The sequence below is a fragment of the Ruditapes philippinarum genome, unplaced genomic scaffold (genome assembly GCF_026571515.1).
Source record: "Ruditapes philippinarum isolate M1 unplaced genomic scaffold, ASM2657151v2 ctg4553_1_1_1_1, whole genome shotgun sequence".
Lineage (NCBI taxonomy): Eukaryota > Metazoa > Mollusca > Bivalvia > Venerida > Veneridae > Ruditapes > Ruditapes philippinarum.
Genome location: NW_026866679.1, coordinates 207,474 through 225,790, shown reverse-complemented (window position 1 = coordinate 225,790; position 18,317 = coordinate 207,474). Strand labels below are relative to the sequence as shown.

General features: G+C 34.3%; 1 protein-coding gene across 1 annotated transcript in view; it reads left to right on the top strand.

The window, feature by feature from the left end:
• Positions 1 to 17,123, top strand: part of LOC132733324 (uncharacterized) — a 51,239-nt gene extending 34,116 nt beyond the window's left edge. Inside the window, exon 9 of the mRNA XM_060719956.1 lies at positions 16,612 to 17,123. Coding sequence (XP_060575939.1) covers positions 16,612 to 17,123 — 512 coding nt within the window. The remainder of the gene's footprint in view (positions 1 to 16,611) is intronic.
• The last annotated feature ends 1,194 nt before the right edge of the window (positions 17,124 to 18,317 follow it).

The window sequence follows — 18,317 nt, the reverse complement described above, 5'->3', positions numbered from 1 at the left end:
ATCTACAATGAAAAGTATGAGTCATTAAATAAGAACAAGGTCCATTTATTCATATGTCTTTTTTGTGATGAACAATGACCACGGTCAATCTGAAATTAACATAAAATATATGACTAAGCTAATGTTAATTAAATAATTGTATAAGTAAATGTTTATAATCTTTCATCTCCCCCTTAGTTTTTAAACGGCCTTCTAATATGTCTTTCATGCATAGGTCGGTTTAAAACTTAAGTCAAAACATTTGATAACAAATTAACATCCGAAATTATAGGTCCATGAACACTAAACTCCTGTTAGCATCTGAAAAACAGAAACTTCAAAAACAATTAAATGTATGTTCATATATAGGTAATGATAACACTAGTTCATCTCGAAATCACGGTTCCATCTTGGTGGTTGACGGGTACGACTAGATTTGCGTTACTCCAAATTTGACATGGAGGTAACACGCGATGGAAAGTTTGTGCTATCACTGGGAGGTGGGACATCAGCTGGATGATTTTTGGTGTTGCCGAGATAAGTCGGAAGGCATTTCGGGGCATCAACATCCAAACAAGTGTTAGGGGTGTGACCTCTTGGTTAAGGTGAAGTGGTTGATGGGATTGTACAATATGTGTTCGGATTTTAGGGCACCGATGATTTTAATGCCCCTGTTATTTGCACCATGCATTTTCAAAGTAACAGAAATGAGATCGCTTTGCTTGAGACCAAGTTTGTGGATGACTTGATACCCGCAAGACAGCTTTGACATCTTTGTCTGTCGTGGCAGGAATACGAACAGCGTGTGTTCCAGCATTTAGGTTAAAACCAAAGGCTTTAAAAAAAACAACATTTCTTGCATGTAACTCTTATAACGCCTTCTATACAAACTGTATTGTAAAATAGTATAATATAGCAATTTCAAACAAATCACAGAAATTCCTTTGGGTACTAATTGTGCACCCCTGGTCGCCGATTTGTTTTAATATTGCTAAGAAAGAGATTTTATGTTGAGTCTCTCTCTCTTAAAATACACAACAAGATGTTATATCAGCATTTAATAACACTTCCAGATACCTCAATGACATTTTTAATTTAGATAATTTTTTTTTGATCAAATGGTGTCTAATATTTATCATAATGAGCTACAACTTTTTTTTGATAAAACGAATTCTTGAAATTTAACTACATCATTTTTGGATCTTCATATAACTATCAAAAACACGAAGATCTATGATAAAAGAGATGACTTTGATTTTGGTAAAGTAAATTATCCTCATTTGGATGGAGACGTACCGCATGCAACATCTTACGGGGTTTATAAATCTCAGTTAATTAGATTTGCTAGGGCATGTAGCAACGTAAAGGATTTTAACGAGCGAATATTTTCATTACAGGTAAGCTGCTCAAACAGGGCTACCGCTTTTATGAATAACGTAAATATTTAACAAAATTTTACAGTCGTAACTTTGATTTAAAGACATTTTCTACAGTTTTATGAAAAATCAATCCTTTCATAGAATTTTCTAATTTTTTTGTATGATGAGTACAATCTAATGACGAATTTAAAAATAGAAATAAAAATATATGTTTGATTTCTTGTAAAATGAATGGCAGTTTCCATGGTAACCGTATATCTAAAAACTGTCAAAATAGCCTAACTGTGTTATAACGAATAGAAATGTATAAGATAGCTTAAAACACACAACGAGTATTGTTTTATACAAAGATAACCTTATCTAATAATTCTGTATGAAACAAATGATAATCTGAACATATTTCTTTAAAAAATAAGTTTTCCATGCTCCTCAACCGAACAAAAAATGAGAAAAATGAACATGAATTCTCAGAATAATTAGAGATATTGAAAAAAGTGTTTCATAGGATTTTCTAATTTTTCTGTATGTTGTGTAAAATTTAATGACAACTTCAAAAAGAAAAATATATGTTGGCGTGTTGGTTTTTTTTGAAAAATGGCAGCTTCCATGGTAACCGTATATCACAAAATTGTCAAAATAGCCAAACTGTGTTATAATAATGTATAAAATAGCTTATTCACAGTATATATACGATTTGTATTTATATTGATACATGTGGACGTTATGTTAGTAAAATCTTTATTTATATCGTAGAAGAGATACTTTATTAAACGTTTAAGTTATGCAAAATATAAATGTTAGCATTAAAGCTATAAAATAATCGAAACTCACGAACTGCTTTCAGGTGATCAACACTGAACACGAATAAAAATCTGTCTTATTTTATGATTTATTAAGTTAAACTTTGAATTGTGATATCGAACTACTAAACCATTATCATTTAACGTATCTATTGTTTATTGACAGGCAAAATGGAAGAATTCAGTTGTCTTCTTTGTCCCCTTTCTCTTCAAAAAAATCGGAAACACAATTTTGACATAAGAACAAAAGCAATACAGAAACATAAAAATCATACTCCAAAGACTTTAGAATTATTACAAAAGAACTGAAATCAATAAATAAAGAAGGTCTTTAAAAGCAAATGATATTACAAAAACAGTAAAAGTTTCAAGACAAGAAGGACTTGAAAAATAATCTCCAATCAAGAAATGTCAACAAGAGCATCGCTAGGCGGAGCAATATATGCCCGAAAGTGATTTTTGTTAGTAAAGATGAAGCATTTGTAAGACATGGGAGTAAAAAAAGTATTACCTCCTTCAAATAACAATCCTCCTTTGAAGTTTCAATATTGTGGTCCAAATGGAACTTTAAGTTATGCCCTAGAAACTGTTCTCAATTCTAAGGTAAAAGTGACCTTGACCTTTGACCTTGTGACGCAAAAAAATCATTAGGGGTCTTCTACCCAATATGGACAATCATACTATGAAGTTTCAACACAGTAGGCCAAATGATACTTGTATCAATGATAGTTGTATTCCGAAAACTGTTTTCAGTTTTAAGGTAATAGTGACCTTGACCTTGTGACCCCAAAATCAATAGGGGTCTTCTACCCAATATGGACAATCATCCTATGAAGTTTGGATATTGTAGGCCAAATGGAACTTAAGTTATGCTCAAGAAACTGTTTTCAATTTCTAAGTAATAATGACCTTGACCTTTGACCTTGTGACCCCAAAATCAATAGGGGTCTTCTACCCAATATGGACTATCATCCTATGAAGTTTGAACACTGTGGGCCAAATAGAACTTAAGTTATGCTCAAGAAACTGTTTTCAGTTCTAAGGTAAGAGTGACTTTGACCTTGTGACCCCAAAATCAAGAGGGGTCTTCTACCCAATATGGACAATCATCTTATGAAGTTTGATTACTGTGGGCCAAATGGAACTTAAGTTATGCTCCGGAAAGTGTTTTCAGTTTTAAGGTCATAGTAACATTGACCTTTGACCTTGTGACCCCAAAATCAATAGGGGTCTTCTACCCAATATGGACAATCATCCTATGAAGTTTGAACACTGTAGGCCAAATGGAACTTAAGTTATGCTCCGGAAACTGTTTTCAGTTTTAAGGTCATAGTGACCTTGACCTTTGACCTTGTGACTCCAAAATCAATAGGGGTCTTCTACCCAATATGGACAATCATCCTATGAAGTTTGAACACTGTGGGCTAAATGGAACTTAAGTTAAGCTCCGGAAACTGTTTTCAGTTTTAAGGTCATAGTGACCTTGACCTTTGACCTTGTAACCCCAAAATCAATACGGGTCTTCTACCCAATATGGACAATCATCCAATGAAGTTTGAACACTGTAGGCCAAATGGAACTTAAGTTATGCTCCGGAAACTGTTTTCAGTTTTAAGGTCATGGTGACCTTGACCTTTGACCTTATAACCCCAAAATCAATAGGGGTCTTCTACCCAATATGGACAATCATCCTATGAAGTTTAAATATTGTGGGCCAAATGGTACTTAAGTTATGCTCCGGAAACCAAATTGCTAACGGACGGACGGACAGACGGACGGACGGACAGACGCCAGGGGGTATAACATAATATGTCCGAAAACACCTGTAAAAGATGTTCACACTTCAACAAAAGATACGTTTTAGTACAGATGACCAAGAGTTTAAGTTTAAATTTGGTGTCAACTTATTCCACAGATCCCACATTTAAGAAGTGTTTGTTACACGAAAGCTACTGTCAAGACCCTCAACTACAAATGATTCATCCAAATCCATCTGAAAAACATGTATGGAAAGTGAAAACTTGATGAAGGTCCATTCATGTGCAGTATTAGTAACTTATATAGAAGTAAAAGATGTGTCATATTCTTGTGACACAATAACTTCATATTCTGCAAGATATAAAGGAACATTGGACAAAAACAATAAAAATCATCAAAAGTGACTCGCAAGTTATGGTTCAGTGAAAACACAAGTAAGGTACAGATCATTAAAATTGTTTTAGCAAGACGGGTACAGTTATCAGAATGTTCTTCTCTATTATTTATTATGTTTTTATCAATATTCAAAGATATCCACACAAGTGTCTGTGCTTTAAGACGAGGTAAGACAATAAAATTAAGATTCAGATACGAGTTATAGTGAAATAAAACAATTTAGGCATAAATTTGCTTGTGTAATCGGTGTGTGTTGACATAAACAAAACACGAAGCGAAGAGCACAGCGTTTTATGTGCATAAATTAAAAAAAAGCTGGTTATAGATATATCTATAGGGAAAAATATTTCTTAATATTATACCTCATTTGCATACGCTCTTCTATATTTAATATGACGTCACCCGGTCCATAAACCGCATACAGACCGGGGGCGGTCCATAATTGTTATGAAGACCGTTTAAACGTAACTTTCAGGACGTGCGAATTTCACGACGACACAAACAGACGATAACTGTCAAAATGGCCAGGCGATTCGCCTGGTTAACAGAAATAAATTTATTACATGTTGATCAAAAGTCATGATTTGTCTTTAATCTAATTAAAACTTTTATTTATACAGTTTGTGAAATCCTTAAAGTCCGGGTTTTTTGCCTAGTAACATTATATAACAAAAATGGAATATTAAAAGAAGAGCATGATTTTTTGCTGCATCGCTTGGAAGTAATTAAACAAAATCAAAGTAGGGTTTGAGATATTTCACTCACTGAACAAGTAAAATTATTATTTAAAAGCAAATAATAGTAAAATGACAGCACAAAAAAAAAATGGATGAAAGGATTTAGATTCGGTATAATATAACAAATAAAACATGGCCTTTTGGGCAAAATGCAAGTTTACGGACTGGTTGGTCAGACCTCGGAAGGAATATGGCCCGAAGCGCACCTTCCTCAGTCTGACCAACCAGTCCGTAAACTTGCATATTGCCCTCAAGCCCATGTTTTATTTGTTAAAATATGATTCAAATGTTTACATACAATCACAGATTAAATGCAAGCCGTCTTTAAAAGTTTTATGGGTCACCCGCCTGTTTGTATTAAACTGATGTTGAGATTTTCTCACAAGATCCAGTTGGGGTACAATCGTTTACATACTGTGTTATTACACTCACAATAAACATAATTTTATACAAAGCTTGCTTTATCTTAGGGTTCTGTATAAAACTAACGATAATTTTAACATATTTCTTTAAAAAATGAGTTTTCATGCTTTTTAACTAAACAAAAAATGAGAAAAATAAACATGAATTCTGTAAAAAGTTAAAGCTATCAAGAATTTTCTTTTATAGAATTTTCTACATTATTGATATATCAAGTAATATTTGATGGTGGATTCAAAAATAGAAATAAAACATATATGTTGACGTGTTGGTTTTTTTGTAAACGGGCAGTTTCCATGGTTACCGCATATGCCAACTGTCAAAATTACCACGCTTTCTTAAGAAATATCAGTGTTATACTAAATGTATTGTCAAACATGTTGCAATAAAAATTTCTTTTTCTTTTGATATTGTATTAAGTAAATGATACTGAATATTATTTTAAAACATATCGAGGGCAATATCTTTTTTAACTCGACTAACATACCCGAACAGTAAGCAAGTATTCAGAAATTTACAAATAAAATTATAAAATTCAGAACATTTCTTGGATATTAATTTTGTTTTTTAGTCAACACTTTAAAATATATCATTTTAAACACATTTGCCCAGTTGTCTGCCAGTAATCAAGTCGCGACGCACTTTCGTCACTATACCACAAGTGGGTGGGGTAACGCGCACAGAATTATCACCAATGCTGTCGTACTAATGCTTTGAGAAATCCTTTATGTGATGTTGTCTAAACGACCTCTTATTCTTTTGAACCGATCTCCTTTTGAACATTTAGAAATATCTATTCTGTATTATTTATTTATTATTTGCTTATAGCCGAAATTTAAACACTTATCCGAATACTATTTAACTTGACCTTCATTTGAAGAGTAATTATCCGTGATTATCTTTCTTGGAAGAGCATAACGATGCGCACAGAAAACTACCGAAAACGTCTTTAATTTCAAAATTCAATAGTGATCTAAAAACACTTCTGCGACAAGGAATAAGCCAACCTGATTTTACGGGGATGTTGTTTACAAACTTCGTAAGATCTTGGGTCATTGTGATTTTTCTGTTGTCTTGTATCCCTTGTTGTTTTCTCGTCTGCGGTAAGTTTCTTGCTTTTTGCCCCTAGTTTTATTTATCCCCTCCATTCCCCGGGTCTCCTGTCCCCTTCCCTTGTGCCCTTTGACTTTATGGGCCTTTTATTTAATCATTTATTTATTTTCTTTTAGTTCCTTATCAGTTGCTGATAAATTAGTGGTTAGCCTGCCCATTCTCTGCCTTGTGCCCTGTCCTGTTTTTGTTTGGGGTCTTCCTAGGGTCCTTACCACTTGCTCTTGTTGCTTGATCGGGTGGGGTTTGCATTCATTGAAAAGCCGCCTTTCCCTGTTGATCTTGTTTATCATATTTTATGCTCAAAACCGTGTTGTTTGTGCCGTGTGGCGGCTGTGAAAAGTCGCCCCGTACATGCAATCAATGTTGATTGTTCGGCGTTCGGTGTGGTTGTCCCCCTCCTTGGCCAGTCTTCATAGTCAACTGGTTTATACTTATTTCAACTTATTATAATTTTCATACTCAAACTTTCTTTAATCTTACCATTTTGCATGTTCTGTGTCCAATGTGGCACCAATACTTAAAATAACAAGAATAAAGATCAACAAGGTAAAGGCAACGTTCACAGGACGCCGACCCCGGACACACCCAAGCAGGACACACAGAAGGCACCAAGCAAGTACCTGGAGTGGACATAAGGAGCGGGACATGTAATGTGAAATAATATAAACAAAAACAGGCCCACAAGGGAAAAGGGCTGTACGGGTAAAAAGGGTGGGGGGGGGTTAAAATGGAAGGGGGGGGGGGAGAGAAAATTCCTACCGACAACGGAAATTCAACAAGACAGACATCACAAACATGTAAACATCCAAAAAAAGTAACAGTACAGACAAGAACACAAAGGGGTACCGCCGGTAGTAAAAAATTCTGGAAACAAAGTGATCCCTCGGAAGCATAAATCACAACAAAATAACATAAGAATTGCAGACTCGGTTTGATTGAGTCTGTACATGAGGGATAATGAGTAAGTGCAACATCCCTCACGCCCCTAGCACCGACTTGAGCGGTACTCAATTCTCAACAATTCATAGTGTGGGCATCAATGATCCCGAAGGACCAGAAAATATAACAACACTGAAGTGAAGTACGGGGCAACTTTTAACGGCTGCCACACGGGATTAATTGTCTTAAAGGAAGACAGAGCAACAAGAAAATCACCTACAAGGACCCGACGAAGCAAGGCAGTAGACGGACATTAAGACAATTCAGTTCCCAAAGGGCTGTGTTGGGCTTTCTTTAGGGATTCTGTATTTATCTATTTTAAGAACTGTCCATCATAGTCTATCACTTGGTCCGTCAGATGTAATCAAAAGAGGAAACAAAAGAGGATGTGACCGCCTCCGTGGTCGAAGGGTTAGAGTCGATGACTTCTAATCCAGTTTCCCCACTGTCGTGGGTTCGATCCCCGGGAGATGCTTTGGTAGTTTAGCGCGGAGGAAGGTATTCTTGTACTGGTGTAACTCTCCAGGAACGATGGTTAGGAAACTACCCGCCTATATGACTTAAATACTGTTGGGAAAGGCGTAAAATGAACTAAACAAACAAACAAAAGAGGAAAGCGAAGCGTCCAATTGTAAAAGGGTTGAACACCAAGCATGCGGTATGCCTTAACATAACTGGGTCATAACCTCCTTTAATAAACCGTTTGATAATTTTAAGTCTCGTTACTTTTATATTGGTGCCCCACTTGACACAGAGTCATTTTATTACTACACTTAATTATGAATAAGTAATAGTTATAGTATATGAAACGAGTTAGTTACGAGGGTATAACACTGGCTGGGGCGACATCAAGGGGTGTTTCTGCTAAAAAATGGCGAGGCCGTTAGGCCGAGACATTTTTTTGCAGAAACATCCCGAGATGTCGCCCCAGCCAGTGTTATACCCCCGTAACTAACGAGTTTCATATACTATAACTGTTTTATCGCAATGGCATAATGTTTTCTTTTTTGTATAGAAACAAATAAATAAATTAATCGTTAGCTTCATTACAGTTATTTATCATAAGGCAGTTTTTCAAGTTGTTTTCGCTGCCGCAAAAAAAAATATACAAAAGACATCCAATATAAGAGGCGGATTGTATACTGTTACCAAGATTGATTTAAGATTAAAGGGCTTTTTCATTTCATTAATTATCTTTGTTTATATTTTTCATTGTATTTATATATTTATTTTATTTTATTTTATTGATTTAATTTTTTATTATCTTATGAGTTTTTTTGCTACTTGGAATGGTCGTTACCACTGTCCCATTGGAGCCTCTATGAAAAAACTGTATTGATATATACAAGGTGCGAAAAAAACTAGACCGATATATAACAGTACAGTTTTTTTCCTATATGAATCAATGAAAAAACTGTACTGTTATATATCAATACAGTTTTGAAATGCTCATTGAGGTGTACTGAGTATAATGGGTTGGAAAGAACAAAGGAAAAGCTCACAGCCATGCGATAACTTAGGAATAATATACACCTTCTTTCACCCTTTCGGGTAGATTCTACGTGTACAACTTCTATACAAATGCAACATCACTGTACACCTATACGAGCTCCAGTCGTCGTTCTTTCGCCTTTAAATTTGTCATCTGTTAATTCATTTTATATTCCACGATCCGTAAATTCTAATATTGTCAATAATTCTTTACGCTTTAGGCTTTCCCTAATAAATCATACTATTCTTAAGTAATATAATATCACTAATACAAATTATCCTTATAAATAGAAGGATACACTCTAGATCGATCTATAAGTGTAATTCTAAGAGGTGCGGATGTTGTAAAAATAGATAAATACAGAATCCCTAAAGAAAGCCCAACACGGCAAAATTGAAAATGTTGCAGGCTCGGTTTGATTGAGCCTGTTCATGGACGGTACTGGAAAGTGCAAGTTACCGTCCACGCCCCCTAGCACCGGCTTATTATAAGCAGAATTCAACATTTAAACATGAAATAGTAAAATTTTGAATTTAGAAACATCCGCAGATGTGTTCATACGGCGGTTATCATGGAACCTTCAATGTGACACTTCCGTGCCATTCCATGAAAAGCGGCGTATGGTCCCCATGTAATAAAAAGCGTGTGCCCGAAACGAGAAAACAATGGGCGGAACTAAATAAAATGGAATTTAGAAAGGGGATCAAAGGTTATGAAGCCTGCGTATCACAGATAAGACGTCAAAAGACCAATTTAAAAAGCAGGCAACATATCCTAAGGGTGATTCAACATTATTCAAGTAGGAATATTGGAACCACCCAACTAGAAAATGCCGAAAAGTTGAAACTAAAAATACCACAAGCACAACAATAATGTCGTGCTGAACGATCTTCAAGGATCGAAAATATAACATCATTGATTAAATGTACGGGGAGACTTTTTACAGCCGCCACACGGCACAAATAACACGGATAAATAAAACTTTTTATCGCAAAGCGTTTGTTTGTTTGGATTTTACAACACGTCAACACATAAATGGCCATATCGTGCCGATGCTATAATAAGCTTAAGATATTATGTAAATCATTGAAAATGATAATAAAAAAGAGCCAATTAGATCCTTGAATACAAGTTTATCTTTTTCAAATATACGATGATGTTTTTTGATGGTATTGTATTAAAGAGTTCTTTGAGTGAATTTACATTATAAAATCTACTACGGGCCTGTGTAAAGTCATGACATTCCAGAAGAAAATGCTTGACAGTAAAATTTTCATTGCAAGCTTCACAGAAAGGGGCATTGTCATTCGTGAGGAGATAAGAATGGGTAACTTGAGTGTGTCCAATTCGGCATCGAAGATGAAATGTTTGATCATGGCGGTTTGACTAATATGATAAACAAGATCAACAAGGAAAGGCGGCGTTCAATGAACGCAACCCCCATATGACCCAGCAACAAGAACCAACGGCAAGGAGCCCAGGCGGACCCCAAACAAAAACAGGACAGGGCAAAGACAGAGTACGGACAGGTTAATGATTAAATGATAAATAATTTGTAACTGATTAGGAATTCAAAGAAATGAAATAGACCCACATTTGACAAAGACATAGAAGGTGACACATCAAGAGATGGGTTTATATCATGAAGTTTATTAAAGACGGCATTGTCCCAATTTGCTTTCCTTTCACATGAAACGAGTTTATTTATAGCCGTTCTAAAATCACAAGCAGGTAACAATAAGTCAGTTTATTTTGAAAATTTAACGATTGTTTAGCTAAAGCATCTTCCTTGTTCATTACCTACATGACTTGGATCCAAAATTATTTAACAGATTTTATTTTAAGTATATCATGAAATCGTAAAAGAAGTTTCTGATATTGTCAGATTTCTTATTTTTAATGTATATTAAAACAGAAAGCTAGTCAGAAAATATCACAAATTTATCATGGGTATGCTGTTCAAAGTATGGCAATGCTAAATCTATAGCTTTGGCTTCTGCAGTAAAAATTGATGCATTATCTGGTAACCTCATACTAGATGTATAATTATTTTCAAACACAGCATCTACCTTGCAACCTTCCTTTGATCCGTCCGTATAAATATGTATAAAATCTTCATGTTCTTCCTTAATTTCTAGAAACTTCTCTTTGAAATATTCATGTGAATTTGATGACTTATATTTGAAAGGTTAATATTGATTTCAGGGGAATAATAAGTCCAGGCAGGAACATACTCATCGTCATTTTGAAGGATACTGTCTGGATTAATTTTAAGTGTATCTAAATCATCTTTTAAACGAGGGCCTAATGGTTTAATTTCCTTTGATTTGTTAACAAATTTTTCAATATAACTTGGTTTGAATAATATTTTTGGCTGGATTTTTGCTATTTGATGAAATTCTAGTTGCATATTGAAGTGATAGCTTTTTTCGACGAAGTTGAAGCGATCGTTCCCCAGCTTCCGCATATAGTCTTTCTACAGGTTAGATGCGAAATGCACCTAAAGCTAACCGTAAAGCCTGGTAATGTATGGTATCTAGCATTTAAAGATTTGGTGTCAAGTGCCGTGTGGCAGCTGTAAAAAGTTGCCCCGTACTTCACTTCAGTGTTGTCATATTTTCTGGTCCTTCGGGATCATTGATGCCAGCACTATAAAGTGTTGAGAATTGAGTACCGCTCAAGCCGGTGCTAGGGGGCGTGAGGGATGTTGCACTTATTCATTATCCTTCATGTACAGACTCAATCAAACCGAGTCTGCAATTCTTATGTTATTTTGTTGTGATTAATGCTTCCGAGGGATCACTTTGTTTCCAGAATTTTGTACTTCACAACAGCAGGTGTCAAGTGCCGTGTGGCAGCTGTAAAAAGTTGCCCCGTACTTCACTTCAGTGTTGTTATATTTTCTGGTCCTTCGGGATCATTGATGCCAGCACTATAAAGTGTTGAGAATTGAGTACCGCTCAAGCCGGTGCTAGGGGGCGTGAGGGATGTTGCACTTATTCATTATCCTTCATGTACAGACTCAATCAAACCGAGTCTGCAATTCTTATGTTATTTTGTTGTGATTAATGCTTCCGAGGGATCACTTTGTTTCCAGAATTTTGATTTTCTTGCAGACCCATATACAACAGAACCATAATCTAAATTTGATCGGATAAGACTTCGGTATAATTTCAGTAATGTGGAAGAATTTGATCCCAAATTTGTACTTGATAAAACCTTTAGTACATTTAAAGCTTTAAGGCATTTAGTTTTCAAATGTTTAATATGTGGTATAAAAGAAAGTTTTTTTGTCAAATATAATTCCTAAAAACTTAGCTTCATCAACTACTGGAATTTTAGAACCAGATATGTAAAGTTCAGAATCATTATGGTGTTTCCGCATTCTACAAAAATGAACACATTGAGGTTTTGACATAAATTTAAAACCATTTTCTTTTGCCCACTTTTGAATTTTATCTAAATTTTGTTGAAGTTGCCTCTCAATTGTTCTCATACTTTTCGATCGATAGCAGATAAGAAAATCATGTTCATATAGAGAACAATATATGCCTGGCGTAAGAGCGCTAGCAATATTGTTTATTTTATGGCCAAAAAGTGTAACAGAAAGTATGCTTCCTTGAGGAACACCTTGTTCTTGTTGGTGATATTCAGAAAAAGTTGAACCAAAAATTCTGGAAACAAAGTGATCCCTCGGAAGCATTAATCACAACAAAATTACAAGAGAATTGCAGACTCGGTTTGTTTGAGTCTGTACATGAGGGATAATAGATAAGTGCAACATCCCTCACGCCCCCTAGCACCGGCTTGAGCGGTACTCAATTCTCAACACTTAATTGTGCTTACCAAGTCTTACTTTAAAGTGCCTATCGCACAGGTCTACAATAAGCTCTAATGTCAATGGCAGAACATTTAATGTAATTTTAAATACAGATATTTACTAAAAGGCAACTAATTTTGTTTATGTTTTGACTTGAAACACCCCTGGGTGTGGCATACAGTTTGTTGGTCAGACAGAAGGTTCTCTTAAAATTCGATTCCGTGAACATTTTTATAAAGTGAGAAATCGCACAAAATTTACAACTTTACTATATCAACATTTTCGTAAAGATGGTCATTCATTTAAAAATGTTTCAATTCAACCAGTGGAACATATAATTTGATTCTGATGCTTCGGCTAGTTTTAAAGAAAAAGTTAGACACTTGGCAGAATTAAAGTGGATCAAGAACTCACACTGGGCCTAAATGACAATATTTTTTTCAACAAAGGAACATCTAAAAAGATTCTTGCAGTGATATATTTTCTATTCTGAACATTCGCAAACGTAAATCCCGATCTCATGGAGTACGTAACATCAAACGTAAATCTAAAATTACCCTGTCTGTCACCGACTTAAATAATATCTTAAAAAGGTCTGGTAAACATGCAATGTTATCACGTCTTACTTCCCTTTCATTATCATATCTGACGCGAAGGCAGATAGTATAGTTATTCAAACAGATCCTTTATATACAGCTGCTTATCTTATTCAAAGTTACACTCAGCATGTCTTTAAGCGGCACGCCTCCAGATTCAGGCTTATTTTCATGACACTTTTTAAAAAGTCTTTAAAAGTATTAAACAGTGCAATAACCAAAAGGAAGCAATTTACACAATATCAATGGCACTTACAACGTACATAAATTACTAAAAATATGCAAAAAATAGCCCTTACTGCGTAAATAACGCAGTAGAAATATGGTTATAAATACTGAAAAATCGGTCATTAATCGCACATATCATGTAAATTATTACTAGAACTTTGAATCATTACACTTTTCCTAAAATCTTAGTACCTTTTTCTCCTGTTTGATTTTATTGAAATATTTTCACTCATCTGGAGGCGTGCAGCTCTAAGACCTCATATTGACATTACTTTTAACCATGACAGCCATTTTCCTAATAGTTACCTTTATTAATAAATGTATCGATTTCATCGATTTAAAGATAAAAGAAAGGACTCTTTTCATGATAAAAGAGATGACTTTGATTTTAGTATAGTAAATTATCCTCATTTGGATGGAGACGTCCGGCATGCAACATCTTACGTGGTTTATATATCTCAGTTAATTAGATTAGCTTGAGCTTCTAGCAACGTAAAGGATTTTAACGAGCGAAACCGGTAAGCTACTGAAACAGGGCTACCGCTATTATAAATTACGTAAAATTTTACAAAATTTTACAATCGTAACTTTGATTTAATTTAAAAAATCAATAGTGATCTAAAAAAAACTTCTGCGACAGGGGATTAGCCAGCCTGATATTTACGGGGAGGTTGTTTACAAACTTCGTAAGATCATGGGTCATTGTAATTTCTCTGGTGTGTTTACTAAAACTATTAAACGTGATATTAAAAAGGGTTATGACCCTACTATTTTAAGACAAACCGCATGCTTAGTGTTCAACCCATTTACTTTTTAGGAATTATATTTGACAAAAAACTTTCTTTTATACCACACATTAAACATTTGAAAACTAAATGCCTTAAAGCTTTAAATTTACTTAAGGTTTTATCTAGTACAAATTGGGGATAAAATTCTTCCACATTACTGAAATAATACAGAAGTCTTATCCGATCAAAATTAGATTATGGTTCTGTTGTATATGAGTCTGCAAGAAAATCATATCTTCAAATGCTAGATACCATACATCACCAGGGTTTACGCTTAGCTTTAAGTGCATTTCGCACCTCACCTGTAGAAAGTCTATATGCGGAAGCTGGGGAACCATCGCTTCAACTTCGTCGAAAAAAGCTATCACTTCAATATGCAACTAGAATTTCATCAAATAGCAAAAATCCAGCCAAAAATATTATTTTCAAACCAAGTTATATTGAAAAATTTGTTAACAAACCAAAGGAAATAAAACCATTAGGCCTTCGTTTAAAAGATGATTTAGATAAACTTAAAATTAATCCTGTCAATATCCTTCAAAATGACGATGAGGATGTTCCATCTTGGACGTATAATTCCCCTGAAATAAATATTAACCTTTCAAATATCAAACAGTCATCAAATTCACATGAACATTTCAAAGAGAAGTTTCTAGCAATTAAGGAAGAACATGAAAATTTTATACATATTACACGCATTTTCAATAAAACGGTGCATTTAATGTCGCCGGAGAATAATACACAATCTAGAAATCAATTTGATTATTTTTCTTTTTGTATTTGAAAGGTGACATGTATGCTTAAAATCACATGTATAAAATTCAATACGTCCGAATGTGTGTCTGAAAATTTTGTCTTAAAAGAATGATAAATGACATGTTCGTTACCGTCGCTGCTCGATGGTGCTATAAATTCAATGTACTTTTATGAGAAATAAAACCGTATTGTTGTAAATGCGTTGTGTTTTATCTTTATAAATTTGAACTCAAAACTTGTACAAATAGACAAAAAATGCTGTTCTTTTTATGAAATATAAAAAATAATCAGCTTTTTCTGAACTTTATTTACGTGATAAATGAAAGAATTGTCCGTTACTGTATCTTGTAACGATGTTTTGAATAATCCTTTGATCAGACATAAGATCATTAATATAAGGACCATTTGTATAATTCATCGTTGTTACTTGTCCTATTAAATTTTTTTTAAATGTTTTATAGTTACCTTATAGCAGCACGTTTTAAAAGTCAACGTAGAGTAAACCACTTTGAAATGAAATGTTCGTTACTGCCTATGACAGATTAACGCTGCTATAAACTCTATGAATTGTGTTTTAATGCGAAAGATTAAAGCTTGATGAATTCACATAACATGCAGTTTCACTATATCAATAAAATATTGTAATTATATAATCGACCTTAATAAAAATTGAAGTGTTCGTGATCGAAATGTTCGTTATCAAAATATGAATATTAATTTAATATGATAGTTTTGCATAATATTTATTACGTCATTGATTTTGATGACATCACAAGAAAGAATTGTTTCAGTGACTTTCAACGGACGCTGAAAGTTGATATATTTTTTCGTATCATCATCTGCAAAAATAAGGTAAGTCGCTTATTTTTTTGTTAAAAGTTTTCTTATTTCTACATATGTATAGAAGATATATAAAATATGTATGCAAAGATATTGGTACCAGGTTCTTAAAACAGAAATAATAAGTGTTTATGAAGCAAGTGGACACGAATATATATTATAAATGATTCTTGAAATGTTCGTTACCGTGTGGTAACGGACATTTCATAGACATTTAAACGTAATTTTAAGTTTAAAACTTACTTTTTTTCTGTCATATTGCAATATTTCCGTCTTAAAACATAATATATTTGAATGATATATCATACATTAATATATAAATTATTACTTAAAAGAGTTATTAGATACTTTAGTCAAGATATTGATATAATATACAAAAGTTTACAATTTCTTATAATAACCACATCATTTAAGTGTATTTATTTAGCTTAGTATACATTTTACCTTTGTTTATAGAAATATGACATTCGAAAATACAAGTATGTTACAGTATTACTTTAAATAACATTAATCGTGGTAACGAACATTTCATTTGATGGTAACGAACATTTCTCTTTTCCTAATTTTCAGGTATGCCGAAGTCTCGAGCTGAGGTTCAGAAAGCGTATAGGCAAAGGCTTAAAGAGAAAAATAACGATTTATATTTGGCAAAAGAACGCTTGCGGAGGAAACAGTCATACACACCAAGCCATCTTTTATCAAACAAAGAGAGGGATGCACGTAACAAAAAAAATAGAGATTATCTGAAAGTTTTTCGTAACAAAGAAAGACAGGCTGAAGAGCTTGCACGAAATCAACATGAGCAACAACCAGCAACACCAGGCACAAGCGGGTACGAGAGTGGACAGAGTAATTCGCGGCTTGTGGTCAACATGAACTTCCCTAATCGGAGAAATGGACCAAGGATGCGGATTTCAAAGGAGTTGAAGCGGGCGAAAAAAGAGCTTGATAAGATGAGAGAAAACTATGAGACGTTGAACAGAAAATATAGATCAACAATGAGATCGATGCAAAGGCTAAAGAGAAAAGCAGAAGCCAGCCCAAACACGCCAAGGTCAAAGGCGGCACGAATGTTGAAATAGTCTAATTTATTACCTAAAGACAAAGCAAGTGTACGAAAAGAACTAACCTTTGCAAACGCACTTGTGGAAGAAATTAAAGACAGTTCATCAAAAGCTCCTCTGAAAGTAAAAAAGGTACTTCGAAATTTGGTTGCCGGGAATATCTTAAGAAAGTATAAACTGTTAACAAAATTTGGTAATAAAACAGGGATAAGCAGAAATAGGCTCTCTGGTACTAAAACAAAAAGCATACATGTGCAAAGCATCACACGCTCAAGAGAGGTAAACAGAAATAGAAACAAAGTCATTGAATTTTTCAATAGAGATGACAATTCACGAGTTATGCCAGGGAAAGCAGATTGTTCTAAGGATAAAGATGGCTGCACAAATCAAAAAAGAATCTTAACAGATTATTTGGCCACTCTATACCAGAAATACATGAGTGAAAATCCCGGAACAAAGTTGTCATTTACATCTTTTACACGAATAAGACCATCACATATTCTGCTGACATCATTGATAACAAGAGATACGTGTTTGTGTACAAAACACCAAAACATATCACTTACCCTGAAAGCAGCGAGGCGCGAGAAATATTGACATTAGCATACATGGTGAGAAAATGTTGGAACACAAGGATGATCTGCTAACTGACATTGAAAACAAAATAACTAACGGCAATATTGCTGTGAGTCAGTGGAAAAGGATAGAAGTTGAAGTTAAGGGCCAAAAGAAATTAAAAATGAGAATCGTCGAAGTAAATATGACAAAGGCTGAATTTGCAGAACATGTAAAGACAAAAGTTAAAGAGTTTGAAAGTCATGTTGAAAGAATTAAATCTCAGTATGCTGCTATGAAGATCTTAAAGGAGAAGCTACCCAGTAACCAGTGTATAGTGCACATGGATTTTAGTGAGAATTATATGTGCAAGTCAGTAGATGAGGTTCAATCCGCTTATTGGAACCAGACTAGCGTCACACTTCACCCAATTGTAGTGTACTATAAAACAAATGATTCAAATGAACTGCACCATAAAAGCACAGTTGTAGTGTCAGACACAATGGGTCATAATGCTAGCACAGTTTTAACAATCATAGATGAGTTGATTCCACATATAAAACAGCTTAATCCAAATATATCTTGCATCAATTATTGGACCGATGGCCCGACCTCCCAGTATCGCAATAAACAGATCTTTAATTTTGTTGCTTGTCA